This window comes from Microtus pennsylvanicus, chromosome 20 (assembly GCF_037038515.1).
Source record: "Microtus pennsylvanicus isolate mMicPen1 chromosome 20, mMicPen1.hap1, whole genome shotgun sequence".
NCBI classification, from domain to species: domain Eukaryota; kingdom Metazoa; phylum Chordata; class Mammalia; order Rodentia; family Cricetidae; genus Microtus; species Microtus pennsylvanicus.
The window spans coordinates 30,004,376-30,019,798 of record NC_134598.1 but is presented as its reverse complement, the minus strand read 5'-3'; the positions used below and the strand labels follow the sequence as shown (position 1 = coordinate 30,019,798).

The window sequence follows — 15,423 nt, the reverse complement described above, 5'->3', positions numbered from 1 at the left end:
GGCAAACTAGTGTGGCTACTGGGATTAAAGCTGTGTATTATCATTGTGATTGTTTTACTTGTCTAATCCTCAGGCAAGCTTTATTTATTAAAATACAAATGAAATGCCACTACAGGGGTCACCCTCGGCTGCACCAAAATAAAAAATAAAAGCTCTGATCTAGCCCTTAAAGAATGAGTGAGCTTGTTAACTAGAACACCAAGTAGAAGAAAGAACATTCAGAGAAGATGGCCGCGTTTAGAAAGGCATCCAACACCATTCAACACTGAATGTTGCCTTCTCAGCTCGTTACTTTTCTCATTGCTAAGACAGCTTAAGGAGGAAAGGTTTAACTTTGACTCATCTGTTTAAGAAACGATTTTATCCATCATGAAGAGGGTCGTGGTCACAGCTGACAGTGGGCGTTAACCACCACACTGCTGTTTCAGGCTTGCTCGTGTTCTCCTTATTGCTGCAGTACTTGCTCTCTGTGTCTCTGGACTTCTGAGATAGTACGTCAGGTAGCCTAGGCTTGCCTCCAACCACTAATGGCCTTGAACCCCTGAGCCTCCTGCCTCCACTTCTTGACTGCTGGGATTGCAAGCTTATCCCAACATTTTTGTCTTTAAAAAATATCTCCTGGAGCTGGAGGTATGTCTAAGTGTCTACGGGTACTTCCTGCTCCTGCAGAGGACTTGAGCTTGAATCCTAACATCCACAGCAGGCTCCAGTCAGCTTGTGACACCAGCTGCAGAGGATCTCATGCTCTTTTCTGGCCTCTGAGGACAGGTACATGAACGTGTGTGCGTGCACGCACACACACACAGGGCATATACAGGTAGTCACATACACATGCATCTAAATTTTTTTTAAATTTTTCTTCCAATTATTGAATGGCATTGCCTCAGAGTCCTCTCCCCTGACCCTCCTGTTTTCTTACATGTCATCTTCTTACTTGTGGGATTTTAATTGTTTGAAATTAACTGTGTATATAGTTAAATGCATATGTTTATCTAACACTTATATAAAATATCTGAAGTTTCATATTTGCACAGCCCTTCTCTTTCATAGGCAGACTTAATCCACTATGTCAGCTCTCATTCCACTGTGCTTGGCATATCATGGCCTGCTTATTTAAAAGTTTTGCAATGAATTACTGGCAGTTGATTTTTAGAAATTGCGTGTGTCTAAGGAGAGCACTGGGTCATTTCCACACGCACACAGTGTGTAACGGTGACCTCAGGGTAATTGACACGTCTGTTACCTCAGGTACATAGCATTTTTGTATTGGAAAGTTGAGAATACTCTCTACTAACCTGTTTTAAATCTTGCTGTAGCTGGTCTTATAAACTGGCTGAGCGATAGTGAGCTAGCTGAGATTTAGATTTAGGGCCCTCTTTGTGGACTTCTGCCAACTGTACAGAGCACAGAATTCTCGGGTGTGTGCCTGTGGGTCTTTTGGAATAGTTGTAAATTGGTGGTTTTAGTGCATCGATCCATTGGGAAGTTTATATTTGATGTATGCCTTTGTTTCTCTTCCTACCAGGCAAGAAAACAGTGTATTTTTGGTGAAAGCGTATATCTGATGTATGCCTTTGTTTCTCTTCCTATCAGGCAAGAAAACAGTATATCTTTGGTAAAAGCATATTGGAACGAACTCTTCACTCTCGGTCTTGCACAGTGCTGGCAAGTGATGAATGTAGCAACTATATTAGCAACGTTTGTCAATTGTCTTCACAGCAGCCTTCAGCAAGGTAAAAACCAATTCACTGATTCTGCTCTCAAGGTTAGCGGGGGAGTCATCTGCTCTACAAAAGGTTAGGGCCAAAGTTTAATAGCCTGATGACTGTATAGATATTTTACCTTTTTACTCCGGGTAATCTTAACATTTCGACAAATTCATTGATCATTCAAAATATATTTAAACTGGTTGGTAGTGGCTTCCTCCTTTAATCCTAACTCTTGGGAGGCAGAGGCAGGCAGATCTCTATGAGTTTGAGGCCAGCCTGGTCTACAGAGTGAGTTCCAGGACAGGCTCCAAAGCTACACAGAGGAACTCTGTCTTGGAAAAGCGTGCGTACGCGCACGTGTGTGTGTGTGTGTGTGTGTGTGTGTGTGTGTGTGTAGACTCACATGATCACGTATATACACATGCACATGCGTACACACACACATATTTAGAAAGAGAGAGAGAGAGAAACATGAAGGCTTGTGTATTTAAGTCTGAAAGGCTTAGTCAGGTTTTTGTCTCTAAAATATAATACCTAAGACGAAGTCCCATAAACACTCAGATGCCTTCTTCATGTATCTCTTTTAGATATGTTAAAATTGTGGAAAACCTTATTTTTCTCAACTTTTCTTTGCTCTTAGCAATGTGTTTTGCTCAATTTTTGTTTTTATTATACTAAAGTTTCTAATTTTTTAAAACTGAAAATGGTTTTCCTCATTATTTTTCCAAATGATAGAAGCTTAAATAAAACCTTGTTATAAACATTTGAGTCTTTTGTACTTTGGTTTTGTTATTGTTGTTCTTTGTTTCTTTTGAGGTGTGCTCTCAAAAATCTAAGTATGAAAGGATGGCCTTGAACTCCTGACCACCTGCCTCTGCCTCGAAAGTGTTGGGACTCTTAAGTGCTTGCCACCACTCCAGGCCCTCAGATCTGAGGCTTCCCAAACGCTAGACAAGCACCCTGTCAGGCGAGCTCCACCCTGCCCCTTGGACTTGGACATTTTCTTCAGATGGATGCTCTACATCTGAAAGAGTATCTGAAGGGGAACTCTGAGTTTCGGGTTTTACTCCATTTTTCTTGAATAAGCAATACCGGAAGGCGATTTGTTACCTTGCACTCTGTGTAGAGGTTCCGAATTCTAAGCGTTTAGAAACTGATTATTCAATCCTGGAGGGAAGGGAGACTGGAAATGCATGAAAACGGCCAACCATTTTCCATGACAATTAGAAGTGTGTGTTTGTGTTTTAAAGACAAAATGTCACCGGAACGGAGGAAGTCGTTGATGGAGCACATCTTCAAGTTGCAGGAATTCTGTAACAGCATGGTGAAACTCTGCATCGATGGCTACGAGTACGCCTACCTGAAGGCCATAGTACTCTTCAGTCCAGGTACAGAGACACCTCTTCTGTGTCTACAGCATGGCCGAACTCTGCATCGATGGCTATGCGTACGCCTACCCGAAGGCCATGTAGAAACACGTCTTCTGTGTTTTGTTTATCATTTATTTAGTCATTTTTGTACTTTTCAGATAGGGTCTTGGGCTTGTAGTCCTGTTGAGGCTAATACTACCTGTATAGCCCAGGCTTGGCTTGAACTCTCGGCAGTCCTTCTGTCTCAGATACCCAAGTACGGGATTGCAGATCTACACCGCCATGCCCAGGACATTTGTGTCTCATTGAAGTATTTGATGATGTACAGAAATTGGAGCCCTCACCCACTGCAGATAGGAGTGTAAAATGGTGCAGTTGCCTGGGACAGGAGTTTAGCACTTCCTCAGAACATTAAACATGAGGAGGTTGGGAAAATTGTTCGGTGGATAGAACAAAGTACCTGTCATGCAAACACAAAGACCCGAGCTCGAATCCTCAGAACCAATATAAAAAGCCAGACTGGCTTGTACCTGTCATCCTAGCAATAGCACTATTAGGAGTGCAATAGGCAGATACCTCATGCTCATTGGCCATCCAGCCTGGCCAATCGATAAGCTCAGTAAGAGACCGTGTCTCCAAACATAGAGGCAGAGAGCAAAGACACCTGATGTCTCCCTCTGCCCCCCCCCACATGAACACACCTGTAATAACAAGTACATAGGCTGCACGCATGCACGCGCACACACACAAAGTTAGGCGTTTATTCGATTCCGATCGACCCCCAAATACAAAAGTGTATATCAACATGAATGTTCATGTTGGTACTAGTCACAGAAGGCAAAAACGGACACTGTGTAATTATCCATCTAAAACTGAGTGCAGCCGGCCCTGATGGGATACGCCCTTAATCTAAGTACTCGGTAGGTCGAAGCGAGATGATTAGGATGACTTTCTCTCCACAGAAATGCACTGTGCACACACACACACACACACACACACACACACACACACACACACACACACACACACGTAGTAAGAATGTAAAGACAGATGGGTGTATGTCTATATCATATGTGCATACATGAGCTGCCGTCAGCATGAGGAGTTTGGCATATGCTATGACAGGATGCACCCTGGAAACATGCCTAAGTGAAAGACGCCACTCCTACAGGCACACATAGTTGTTTGACTCCTTTTATGTGAAATAATCCCTTCCAGGCAGACATGGAGAAGAATGTAAATTAGTTGTTTGTAGAGTCGGGGAGTGGGGAGATGGGGAGTGATTGCTCCTAGTTGAGGGTTACTTTGGAATCATAAAAACGTCTCATAATTGCATCGTGGCAATACTATAAAACTCTGAATATACTAAAATCATTTAATTTTTGTGCTCTAAATCTGATTTTAAGGATATTAAGACATTTGCCTGGAAAATCAGTAGAACACATGGGCCTGCATTATTTGAATTCTTAGATTTATCTTGTTGAGCATTATTAAAGCCAGAATGCAAGACAATTATTGCTGTGTCTGGGGTTTGCTGCACTCTCGGGACCTATGAAAGCTGCAGACATGTAGGAAGATGGGCCTCTTGCTTTCCTGCGGTATCTAGTTTACAGACAGTAAAGTGGCCTCCAGGTTGCTAGTTTGCAAGTAGGAGGAATCAGCAGTCCTTTGAGGGTCTGTGCTTTCTCTTCAATGGGTATCCTGCTCCTGCGTGTCCTAATAAAACTGTCTGGGGGACCTGCTTCTCCCCTTCAGCGATGTGAATCAGGTGTTAAAACGTTTGCACTGTTTAGTGCTTCCCATGAGGTCGGGCCTGGGGCTCAGTGCGGAGTGCAGGCTGAGTGCTTCCTAGGGGCTGATAAGATGTACCTCCGCTTCCGCTCGTTTCAGTTTTTCTGTTTGTGGTGCTGGGACCCAGCATAGGACCTTCACAGGACAGGAAATAGCTCTGCCGCTGCGCCACACATCGAGCCCGCACGTGTCTCCATTCCAGCACAACCAGTTAGCCAATTTTGTTTCCTTTAGGTAAAATTGAAAGCTTAGCTATAAATTGATGGAGCTCTTTAACTACTTCTATTTTGTGAAATATGACTATCAAAATGTTTTGTAGATTATTTCATGTTCCTGCATTATGATTTTTCTGACAGAGATAAAAGTGCTAATAACTCATAATTTCTTAAGTACTTCTAAACATGGCCATATCTGTTGGGCTCCTTGATAAATACAACCTGCAGATATTTTGTGAATTAAAGTTGTTTTTAAATTTAATCCTTTAATTTTAGCCCCTTTGATCATTTTCTGTTGTTAAAAGTGAAATGATAAAAAAAACAATAAAAATTCCACTACTTTGGAGAGAAAAACATATTGGTAACACACAGTGGTCTGGTTTTTATTAGATGTTAATGGTTACCACTGGCTACAGTACGGTCTTGATGGTGTGTTCAGTAATTACTTCTAGAAGGAAGGAGCAAAGCATTGTATATGGGGCTTCTGTTTCTAGGACTGTCTGCTCCTCCATCCTGTGTCACCCCATCCCATGAATTATTAGATGAGCATTCAGAACTTGGGTAACTCTGTTCTTTTATGTCTTAGATCATCCAGGCCTGGAGAACATGGAGCTGATTGAAAAATTTCAAGAAAAGGCTTATGTGGAATTCCAGGACTATATCACCAGAACATATCCAGATGACACGTACAGGTACCTCTAGGCTCAAACTACTTAATGCCATACGTGTAAAGGATTTGTGTTTGTTTTGAGATAGGGTCTCACGTAGCTCACTGGCCTTGAATTTACCCAAAGTAGCCAAGGATAGTCTTTAACCACAATTTCCCGGCCCCTGCCTACACGTTGCTGGGATTACACATAGGCATGCAACACCACGCCTTGCCTAAAAGCTTTTTAGTGGATCTGTTCTACACTATTTTGCATGTAAGAGTAATGAAATGTTTTAGTCAGCCACTTTGAAGTGGCTGATGCTTTTGAAGGCCATAATGTGGCTGTCTCTGCAGCTTAGTGTTGGAAGACTTCCTCAGTGTGTGTAAGCTCCTGGGGGTAATTCCCAGCTCTAGGAAAAGAGGAAACGTGAAGGTCGTTCCAGGGTTTAGCAGAAGCATAAGTATGGCAAGGCCCTTTCATCACGGGCACATAGGGGACAAAGCAGCTGTTACCAGGCCTCAAATGCAATAGCTAATGAGTGGTTCGAGAGACCTTTGGGGGTTGAACAGCTCTTCCGGGGTGTTGCCTAAGACCACTGGAAAGCAGGTGTTTACATTATGATTCACAACAGTAACCAAAGTACAGCTATGAAGTAACAGTGAAAATAATCTGATGGCTGGGGGGGGGTGTCACCACAGGATGAGGAACTGTATTACAGGGTCACAGCATCAGGAACTGTATTACAGGGTCACAGCATGAGGAACTGTATTACAGGGTCACAGCATGAGGAACTGTATTACAGGGTCACAGCATGTGGAACTGTATCACAGGGTCACAGCATCAGGAACTGTATTACAGGGTCACAGCATGAGGAACTGTATCACAGGGTCGCAGCATGAGGAACTGTATCACAGGGTCACAGCATGAGGAACTGTATCACAGGGTCACAGCATCAGGAACTGTATCACAGGGTCACAACATGAGGAACTGTATTACAGGGTCACCACAGCATGAGGAACTGTATCACAGGGTCACATCATGAGGAACTGTATCACAGGGTCACAACATGAGGAACTGTATTACAGGGTCACAGCATCAGGAACTGTATCACAGGGTCACCACAGCATGAGGAACTGTATTACAGGGTCACTGCATGAGGAACTGTATCACAGAGTCACAACATGAGGAACTGTATCACAGGGTCACAGGATGAGGAACTGTATTTCAGGGTCACAGCATGAGGAACTGTATTACAGGGTCACAGCATGAGGAACTGTATCACAGGGTCACAGCATGAGGAACTGTATTAAGGGTCAAAACATGAGGAACTGTATTACAGGGTCACAGGATGAGGAACTGTATCACAGGGTCACAACATGAGGAACTGTATCACAGGGTCACAGCATCAGGAACTGTATTACAGGGTCACAGCATGAGGAACTGTATCACAGGGTCACAACATGAGGAACTGTATCACAGGGTCCAGCATGAGGAACTGTATCACAGGGTCACAACATGAGGAACTGTTTTACAGGGTCACGGCGTTAGGAACTGTATCACAGGGTCACAACATGAGGAACAGTATTACAGGGTCACAGCATGAGGAACTGTATCACAGGGTCAAAACATGAGGAACTGTATTACAGGGTCACAGCATGAGGAACTGTATCACAGGGTCACAGCATGAGGAACTGTATTACAGGGTCAAAACATGAGGAACTGTATTACAGGTTCACAGCATCAGGAACTGAATCACAGGGTCACAACATGAGGAACTGTATCACAGGGTCACAGCATCAGGAACTGTATTACAGGGTCACCACAGCATGAGGAACTGTATCACAGGGTCACAACATGAGGAACTGTATCACAGGGTCACAGCATGAGGAACTGTATCACAGGGTCATAACTTGAGGAACTGTATTACAGGGTCACAGCATGAGGAACTGTATTACAGGGTCACAGCATCAGGAACTGTATCACAGGGTCACAGCATCAGGAACTGTATTACAGGGTCACAGCGTTAGGAACTGTATTACAGGGTCACAGCATGAGGAACTGTATTACAGGGTCACAACATGAGGAACTGTATCACAGGGTCACAGCATCAGGAACTGTATCACAGGGTCACAGCATCAGGAACTGTATCACAGGGTCACAGCATCAGGAACTGTATTACAGTGTCACAGCATGAGGAACTGTATTACAGGGTCACAGCATCAGGAACTGTATTACAGGGTCACAGCATCAGGAACTGTATTACAGGGTCACAGGATGAGGAACTGTATTACAGGGTCACAGCATGAGGAACTGTATTACAGGGTCACAGCATGAAGAACTGTATTACAGGGTCACAGCATGAGGAACTGTATTACAGGGTCACAGCATGAGGAACTGTATCACAGGGTCACAGCATGAGGAACTGTATTACAGGGTCACAGCATCAGGAACTGTATTACAGGGTCACAGCATCAGGAACTGTATCACAGGGTCACAGCATGAGGAACTGTATTACAGGGTCACAGCATGAGGAACTGTATTACAGGGTCACAACATGAGGAACTGTATCACAGAGTCACAACATGAGGAACTGTATTACAGGGTCACAGCATGAGGAACTGTATCACAGGGTCACAGCATTAGGAACTGTATTACAGGGTCACAGCATGAGGAACTGTATTACAGGGTCACAGCATGAGGAACTGTATCACAGGGTCACAACATGAGGAACTGTATCACAGAGTCACAACATGAGGAACTGTATTACAGGGTCACAGCATGAGGAACTGTATTACAGGGTCACAGCATCAGGAACTGTATCACAGGGTCACAGCATCAGGAACTGTATTACAGGGTCACAGCATCAGGAACTGTATCATAGGGTCACAACATGAGGAACTGTATTACAGGGTCACAGCATGAGGAACTGTATCACAGGGTCACAGCATCAGGAACTGTATCATAGGGTCACAACATGAGGAACTGTATTACAGGGTCACAGCATGAGGAACTGTATTACAGGGTCACAGCATCAGGAACTGTATTACAGGGTCACAGCATGAGGAACTGTATTACAGGGTCACAGCGTTAGGAACTGTATTACAGGGTCACAGCATGAGGAACTGTATCACAGAGTCACAACATGAGGAACTGTATTACAGGGTCACAGCGTTAGGAACTGTATTACAGGGTCACAGCATGAGGAACTGTATTACAGGGTCACAGCATGAGGAACTGTATCACAGGGTCACCACAGCATGAGGAACTGTATCACAGGGTCACAGCATGAGGAACTGTATTACAGGGTCACAACATGAGGAACTGTATTACAGGGTCACAACATGAGGAACTGTATCACAGGGTCACAACATGAGGAACTGTATTACAGGGTCACAGCATGAGGAACTGTATTACAGGGTCACAGCATGAGGAACTGTATTACAGGGTCACAGCATGAGGAACTGTATTACAGGGTCACAGCATGAGGAACTGTATTACAGGGTCACAACATGAGGAACTGTATTACAGGGTCACAGCATGAGGAACTGTATTACAGGGTCACAGCATGAGGAACTGTATTACAGGGTCATAGCATGAGGAACTGTATTTCAGGGTCACAGCGTTAGGAACTGTATCACAGGGTCACGGCGTTAGGAAGGCTGAGAAACACTGCTTTAAATAGAGAGGGTTAAGTACTGCCTCAAAGACACAGCACCACTAGAGCCCAACTTTTCAAATGAAATAATTGTGTTAGTAAGAAGAGAGAAAAATGATAAATTAAAACACAAACTAATAGCTAATTCATTTTGAAACATAGTTATGCTAATTTTTCCAAGTTACTTCTTGCCAGTGTTCCTTGGGGTGGGAGGGAACGCTCCTTTCTTATTTTTCTAGAAATAGCCACCCATCTCAGGGGATAGGACAGCAGCTCAGAACGATTGAGAATCCAGTTTTTGGATCCTAAGCATATGATACCACGCTTGCTGGGTTAACGTGTGTGCTTCACTTTCCTCATGATAAGACCACCCACTCTTCAGAATTCTAGTAGGTTTCTTTATGCATAGTTTCAAGTATTTGTGGTCAATCCCAGACCAAAAATACTAAATAAGGAATGCGAGGAATTATCCCCGCCTTCCAGCTCACAGGCTGTTGAAGTAGCAGATGAAATGGCATGCTCTCTCGTTTTGTGCCACCTCCGAGCACACCGCCCCTCTACCTAGCATCTCCGTGCTGTACGGACTGCGCTCCTGCTGCTCAGGTGGTAACCGTGTCATTCAGGGTTTGTTTTCAGGTGACCCTTGTCTTCCTTCCCTAGGACCCAAAGCACAGAGTAAGGATGTGCCCTCGGGTTGTCTCCTTCCTACGTATTTAGAGATGGTTGCCCATGAACAGCGCTTATCTGCCTCAGAGACACTTCCACACGCCAATGGTCCTACCTTTACCAACTTCCTCCTACACATAGAATTAGACAGAAGCCGCCATTCATCCTCACACCAGCTCTGCGGAAAGGAGGAAGTGGCCTTCATAGAACAAGGGGCAGCTGGTCACAATTTGAATCCAGTGACTGTTTTTCATATCCAAGATCTTTATAATAACAGGCATTGGTTGCCTGTTATTCCATTTCTAGCAGTGTGTGTCTGTTGTGTGTGTGTTTATAAGTCGGTGTGTCTGTGTCTCTGTGTTTCTACATCTCTGCGTGTGTCTGGTGTGTGTGTCTATGTGTCTATATATGTCCTGTGTCGGTGTCTCTGTGATTGTGCCTCTGTGTGTGTCTCTCCTGTTGTATGTGTCTGTCTCTGTGTATGTCTGTGTGTCTCTCTTGTTGTGTGTGTCTGTGTCTCTGTGTATGTCTGTGCCTCTGTGTGTCTGTCTGTGTGTCTCTCTTGTTGTGTGTGTCTGTGTCTCTGTGTATGTCTGTGCCTCTGTGTGTGTCTCTCCTGTTGTATGTGTCTGTCTCTGTGTATGTCTGTGTGTCTCTCTTGTTGTGTGTGTCTGTGTCTCTGTGTATGTCTGTGCCTCTGTGTGTGCGTTTTCAAAAGAAAAATGTTATCAGCCCTCCTGTGCTCTAATAACATAAAACATTTTTCTTTAAAACAATGTTGTTAAAACTTCTAAAAATCATTGTTGGGAATCTGTTCTTAAATGAACCTGCCCCGTGGTTTAGTGACTTAGTCTGTGGTCCCTGCAGCCACATGGGGACAGCATGGTGGAGCAGGTCAGAGCCAGGCTTTCCTGTGGAGATGGCAGTCGTATGCAGGTGACTGTCACACCGTTCTAAGCCTAGACAATCTAAACTTTTGGTCCTGGGTTTTTGAAAATTTGATCTTTATTGTTTGTGCGGGTGCTTTTCTCCGGAGTCCCCCACCTCTCACCTGGCTTCCCTCTTCCTCTCAGGCTGTCTCGACTACTTCTCAGGCTTCCAGCTTTGAGACTGATGAACGCCACCATCACTGAAGAATTGTTCTTCAAGGGTCTCATTGGGAACGTCCGAATCGACAGTGTCATCCCGCACATTTTAAAAATGGAGCCTGCAGATTACAACTCCCAAATAATTGGTCACAGCCTCTGAAAGCCGACAGACAGCACATTGCTATGAACTAAGTTTACTGTTCCTTCTTGGGACGCAAGACACCAAATCAAACTGTTGCTTCCAGGGCACCTGCGAATAGTAACTTCAAGAGTAACCAAAATTCAAAGTATTTTTCTTTTGGATTCCTTAAGAAGAATGTAAGTGACGAGGCAGGGATCTGGAAGTAGACTTCCTGCCTGCGCTGTGGGAATGCATAAGGAATGGTGTGAGTCTATTCTTGGTGAAGATGACACCCGAGACTGTCTCCTCCTGACCGCCTACACTAAGCTTTCTCATTCTATTTTATAAAACAAATAAACTAGTCATTTCCCCAGCTGTGTTCTCTTCCTGTTTAATTCCATTGAGCTGATACACTGTAAAGATGAGACACCTAGCAGGAGCTCCCCCCATCTTATTCCTCCAAAATGTAATCCTTTAGTTACCAGGTCAAAAGATACTTTATGCCCAGTTATATAATGATAATTTTATAACTATGAGAAGTAAGAAATGGATATATATTTTTGGCTTTTATAAATATCCAGGTGTCCTTTAGCATTTAACACTCGTTGCTGGCAATGAGACATAAGCCATCTGTCATTTGGTTTTTAGTGTTGTGTATTACCAGTTATGAGCACTTTTGTTTTCGCTGGTAGAAAATTAGTTTTGAGAATAAGATGGGAATCTGGTTTTAAAATGTTGTGTTTCCTGTGTTCTAAACACAGTCGAGACCAAACCCAGGGTGTGTTTTATTTTAGAATGGGAATTAAAATGGTTGCTTTTCCATCCCACAGAAAGCACTTGACCTCTTAAGAGTTGGGGGGGGGGGGTCCAGCTTTTCATCGCACCCTGGCTTTTAGCCATTTTTATTAGGTCATTTAAAAAGACTCGCCCACTTTGTTAAGTCATGCACTTATTGTAACCAGTATGCTTCCCAGATGAGTTAAATAATTAAGGCAGCTGGTAATTCATGAAGGTAAAAGGATATTTGATGGATGTTGTTTTCCCCTGCTAAGGAGAGGAGGGCAGGTACAACAGCTGGAGTCTCATGATTTGCTACAACAACCGTTTTAGACTCCTCGGTCTTCCACATCAATATTGCATGCACTCAGTATCCCTTTATTCTGATTACATAATGAATTCCTTTGGGAAATCTACTCACCTGTTTGTTGATATTCTCTCTCCCCTCTTCTCTCTCTTCCCTCTCCCTCCCTCATCCCTCTCTGCTTTGGTTTTCTGAGACAGGATCTTGCCTCCCAGTCCAGACTGGACACAAGTTTGTTGTCATCTTCCTGCCTCCAGCTCCCTTTCGCTGGGATTACAGACATGTTTGCATGCTGATATTTTATTTTGAAAACACAAATGTAGAGATTTTATTGCAACCAGAGTGCATTCTTTTTATAAAGATTTTTGCTGAATTTTTCTATGGGGGGGGTGGATTTTACCAATAATTATAGCAACAAAAGTTTAAAAGTCTACTCTTGCAAATTTTATCAGCTGACCACGAGGGCTTTATTCCCTGTGCAATTTTGTCAGCAGCTTTATTTATAATAAGCTGCTGGGGGAAACTACATAAAGCATAAAATGCTCAAATAGAACATTTCCGTAGGGCATGTCTAAACTGCAGCCTAACACATCTGTAGGTGACAGTGTCATATCACAGTGTCAAAATGTTGGACACCTGGTACGTTTGTTGTCTCAGACAGTAAGCAAAGAATTCAGGAAAAAATGCTATAAGGCACTGTACTGATGGTTATGGTATTTCTTATATTTTTCCTGATTAAATTTGTAGTTATATTGGGGAGTGGTTTTGAAACTATATTAAAATGTGACTTGCATTACTAATTTCTGTATCCTGTCAATGTATTTTATTTCAGTAACCTATTTATTCAGTGTTTGGATGTCTTCCGTGTCATAGGGAAGGGAATGTATCGCAGTGGGAGAACTTGTGCCTAGTTTAGTATTTACCAGGCCCAGAGTTTGATCTTCAGCACTAGAAGGGAAAAAAATATCATGTAAGCATTTTAAGAGCAAAAATAATGGCCCAGCAAGATGGGTTAGTGGATCAAAGTACTTTCCATGAAAACCCATCTCTTTGAGTTCAGTCTCTATCCTCTAAGCTACACACACACACACACACACACACTATGGCACATGCATGTCTCTACACACACACGCACGTGCACATGATAAGACTATAGCCTACATTGACGGGAATAAATATGTAAAGCATGCAGAATATAATTTAACCAGTTTATTGTTACATATGTGTAACAATACTTTTATATGTTTATGCACATATAAAAACTAGTGATCAAAAAAGCAAGACAATTAGGAATAATAAGTGTAGGTAATAGCTGGGGAGGTAGAAGGAAGGTGCAAACAGAAGGATATAGAAGGGAATTCACAACTGTTGGTAGTATTTCAATAATCAATTGCTTTGCAGTAAGCACTCCCCCACCCCCCAAACACCAGCTGGAATGTGCCTTTTCCCATGAACCTACCGTGTGGACAGAGGCTGTCAAGGACAGCCTGTCTCCATTCAGTCAGAATAGGATCCATGCAGAAGTCATGGACTTAAATCTGTGGGGTCACTCCTGTGCTGGGAAGTTGTTAGTGGCTGTTATCTGGGACTTGCAGTGAGACAGAAGCTAGGCCATGTCCATTGTCCCTTTGTCCTTCTCCTCACAGGGTGATGGCTGCCTTCTGAGGGTAAGAGTCAACAGTGTCAGCTGGAAACCATTTGCCTCTTCTTCCCTGCTGAGACTCTGCTGCATTCTGGTCATCACAGTAAGCCTTGGTGTGGAATATGTAAGGAACAACCATGGCTCAAGAACAAAATACAAATCACTAAAAAAAAAACCTCATTTAACCCAACATCAATGTTCACCTTATAGCACATCCTCATATCTCTCTCTCTCTCTCTGTGTTTGGAGGGTGGGTGCTGGGACCCTGTGCACTGTTAGTGGGACAATTACATGGTGCAAACATGGTGGAAAACAGTGATTCCTTTAAAACAAAATTACCATATGATCCAGAAGTCCCTTCTCTGGGTATATGTCCAAATGCTTAGGAAATCGGACCTTGGTATTTGCATACCCATGTTCATTGGGACATTGTTCACAATAGTCGAGAGATGAAAGCAACCCAACCTAAATTACCATGATAAAAGAGTGGATAGGGAACAGTTAATAGGTGCGTGAGATGGAATTTATTTATTTATTATTCAGCCTTTGAAAAAAATAACAATATAAGGGTCAGGGAGATGGCTCCATGGGTCACATGCTTCCTGCTCAAGCATGATTTGAGTTTGGATTTCCAGAACAAAGTGTGGTGGTGTGCATCTATAACCCCAGGGCAGGTGGCAGGGCAGGAGGCAGTGATCGAGGCTGGGGGCGGGGCAGGGGGCGGGGATGAAGGAGACTGAGACAAGTGGATCTCCAGCACCCACTGCCCGCCAGCCTAGACAAATTTCAGGTTCAGGTTTAGTGGAAGACCTTGTCTTAGAAATAAGGGAGGCAGGGGTGGAGCGATGACTGAAGCGTTAAGGGCTCTGGCTGCTATGCAGCTGACCTGCATCAGCTCCAGCACCCTCATGGTGGCTCACAACAGTCAGGGACTGATGTGGATGCCCCTCTGTAGGCTGTGGGTATGTCTTATTATCATTGGTTAATAAAGAAGCGGATTTGACCAATAGCCAAGCAGAATATATCTAGGTGGGAAAGCTAAACTGAAGACAGGGAAAAAGTAGGCAGAGTCTGAGAGATGCCAGCAGCCTCGGAGAAGCAAGATGTGAGGTAACAAGCCACAAGCCGGGAAACCCTGTCTCAAAAAACCAAAAACCAAAACAAAACCAAAAACAGGCCACAAGCCTTGTGGTAAAATATAAAATAGAAATGGGTTAATTGAAAAGGAAGAGCTAGTTAGTAATAAGACCGAGCTATCAGCCCAGCAATTATAACTAATATAAGCCTCTGAGTGTTTATTTGGGAACTGGTGGATGGGAGAGAAACCTCCAGTTACATGTAGCTCCAGTTCCAGAGATCTGGATCCCTCTTTTGGCCTGTGAGGACACTGCACACATGTATAGCATGTACATACCTCCAGGAACTAGCATACATA

The 15,423-nt window shown here is 43.6% G+C and overlaps 1 protein-coding gene across 3 annotated transcripts in view; it reads left to right on the top strand.

The window, feature by feature from the left end:
* The window catches only part of Nr2c1 (nuclear receptor subfamily 2 group C member 1), a 54,640-nt gene extending 41,495 nt beyond the window's left edge, over positions 1-13,145 (top strand). For all 3 annotated transcript variants that reach the window (XM_075954226.1, XM_075954227.1, XM_075954228.1), the window contains exons 11-14: positions 1,594-1,733; positions 2,960-3,097; positions 5,672-5,777; positions 11,130-13,145. In XM_075954226.1, the coding sequence (XP_075810341.1) occupies positions 1,594-1,733; positions 2,960-3,097; positions 5,672-5,777; positions 11,130-11,304 (559 nt within the window). In that variant the 3' untranslated portion in view covers positions 11,305-13,145. The remainder of the gene's footprint in view (positions 1-1,593; positions 1,734-2,959; positions 3,098-5,671; positions 5,778-11,129) is intronic.
* Positions 13,146-15,423: the final 2,278 nt, after the last annotated feature.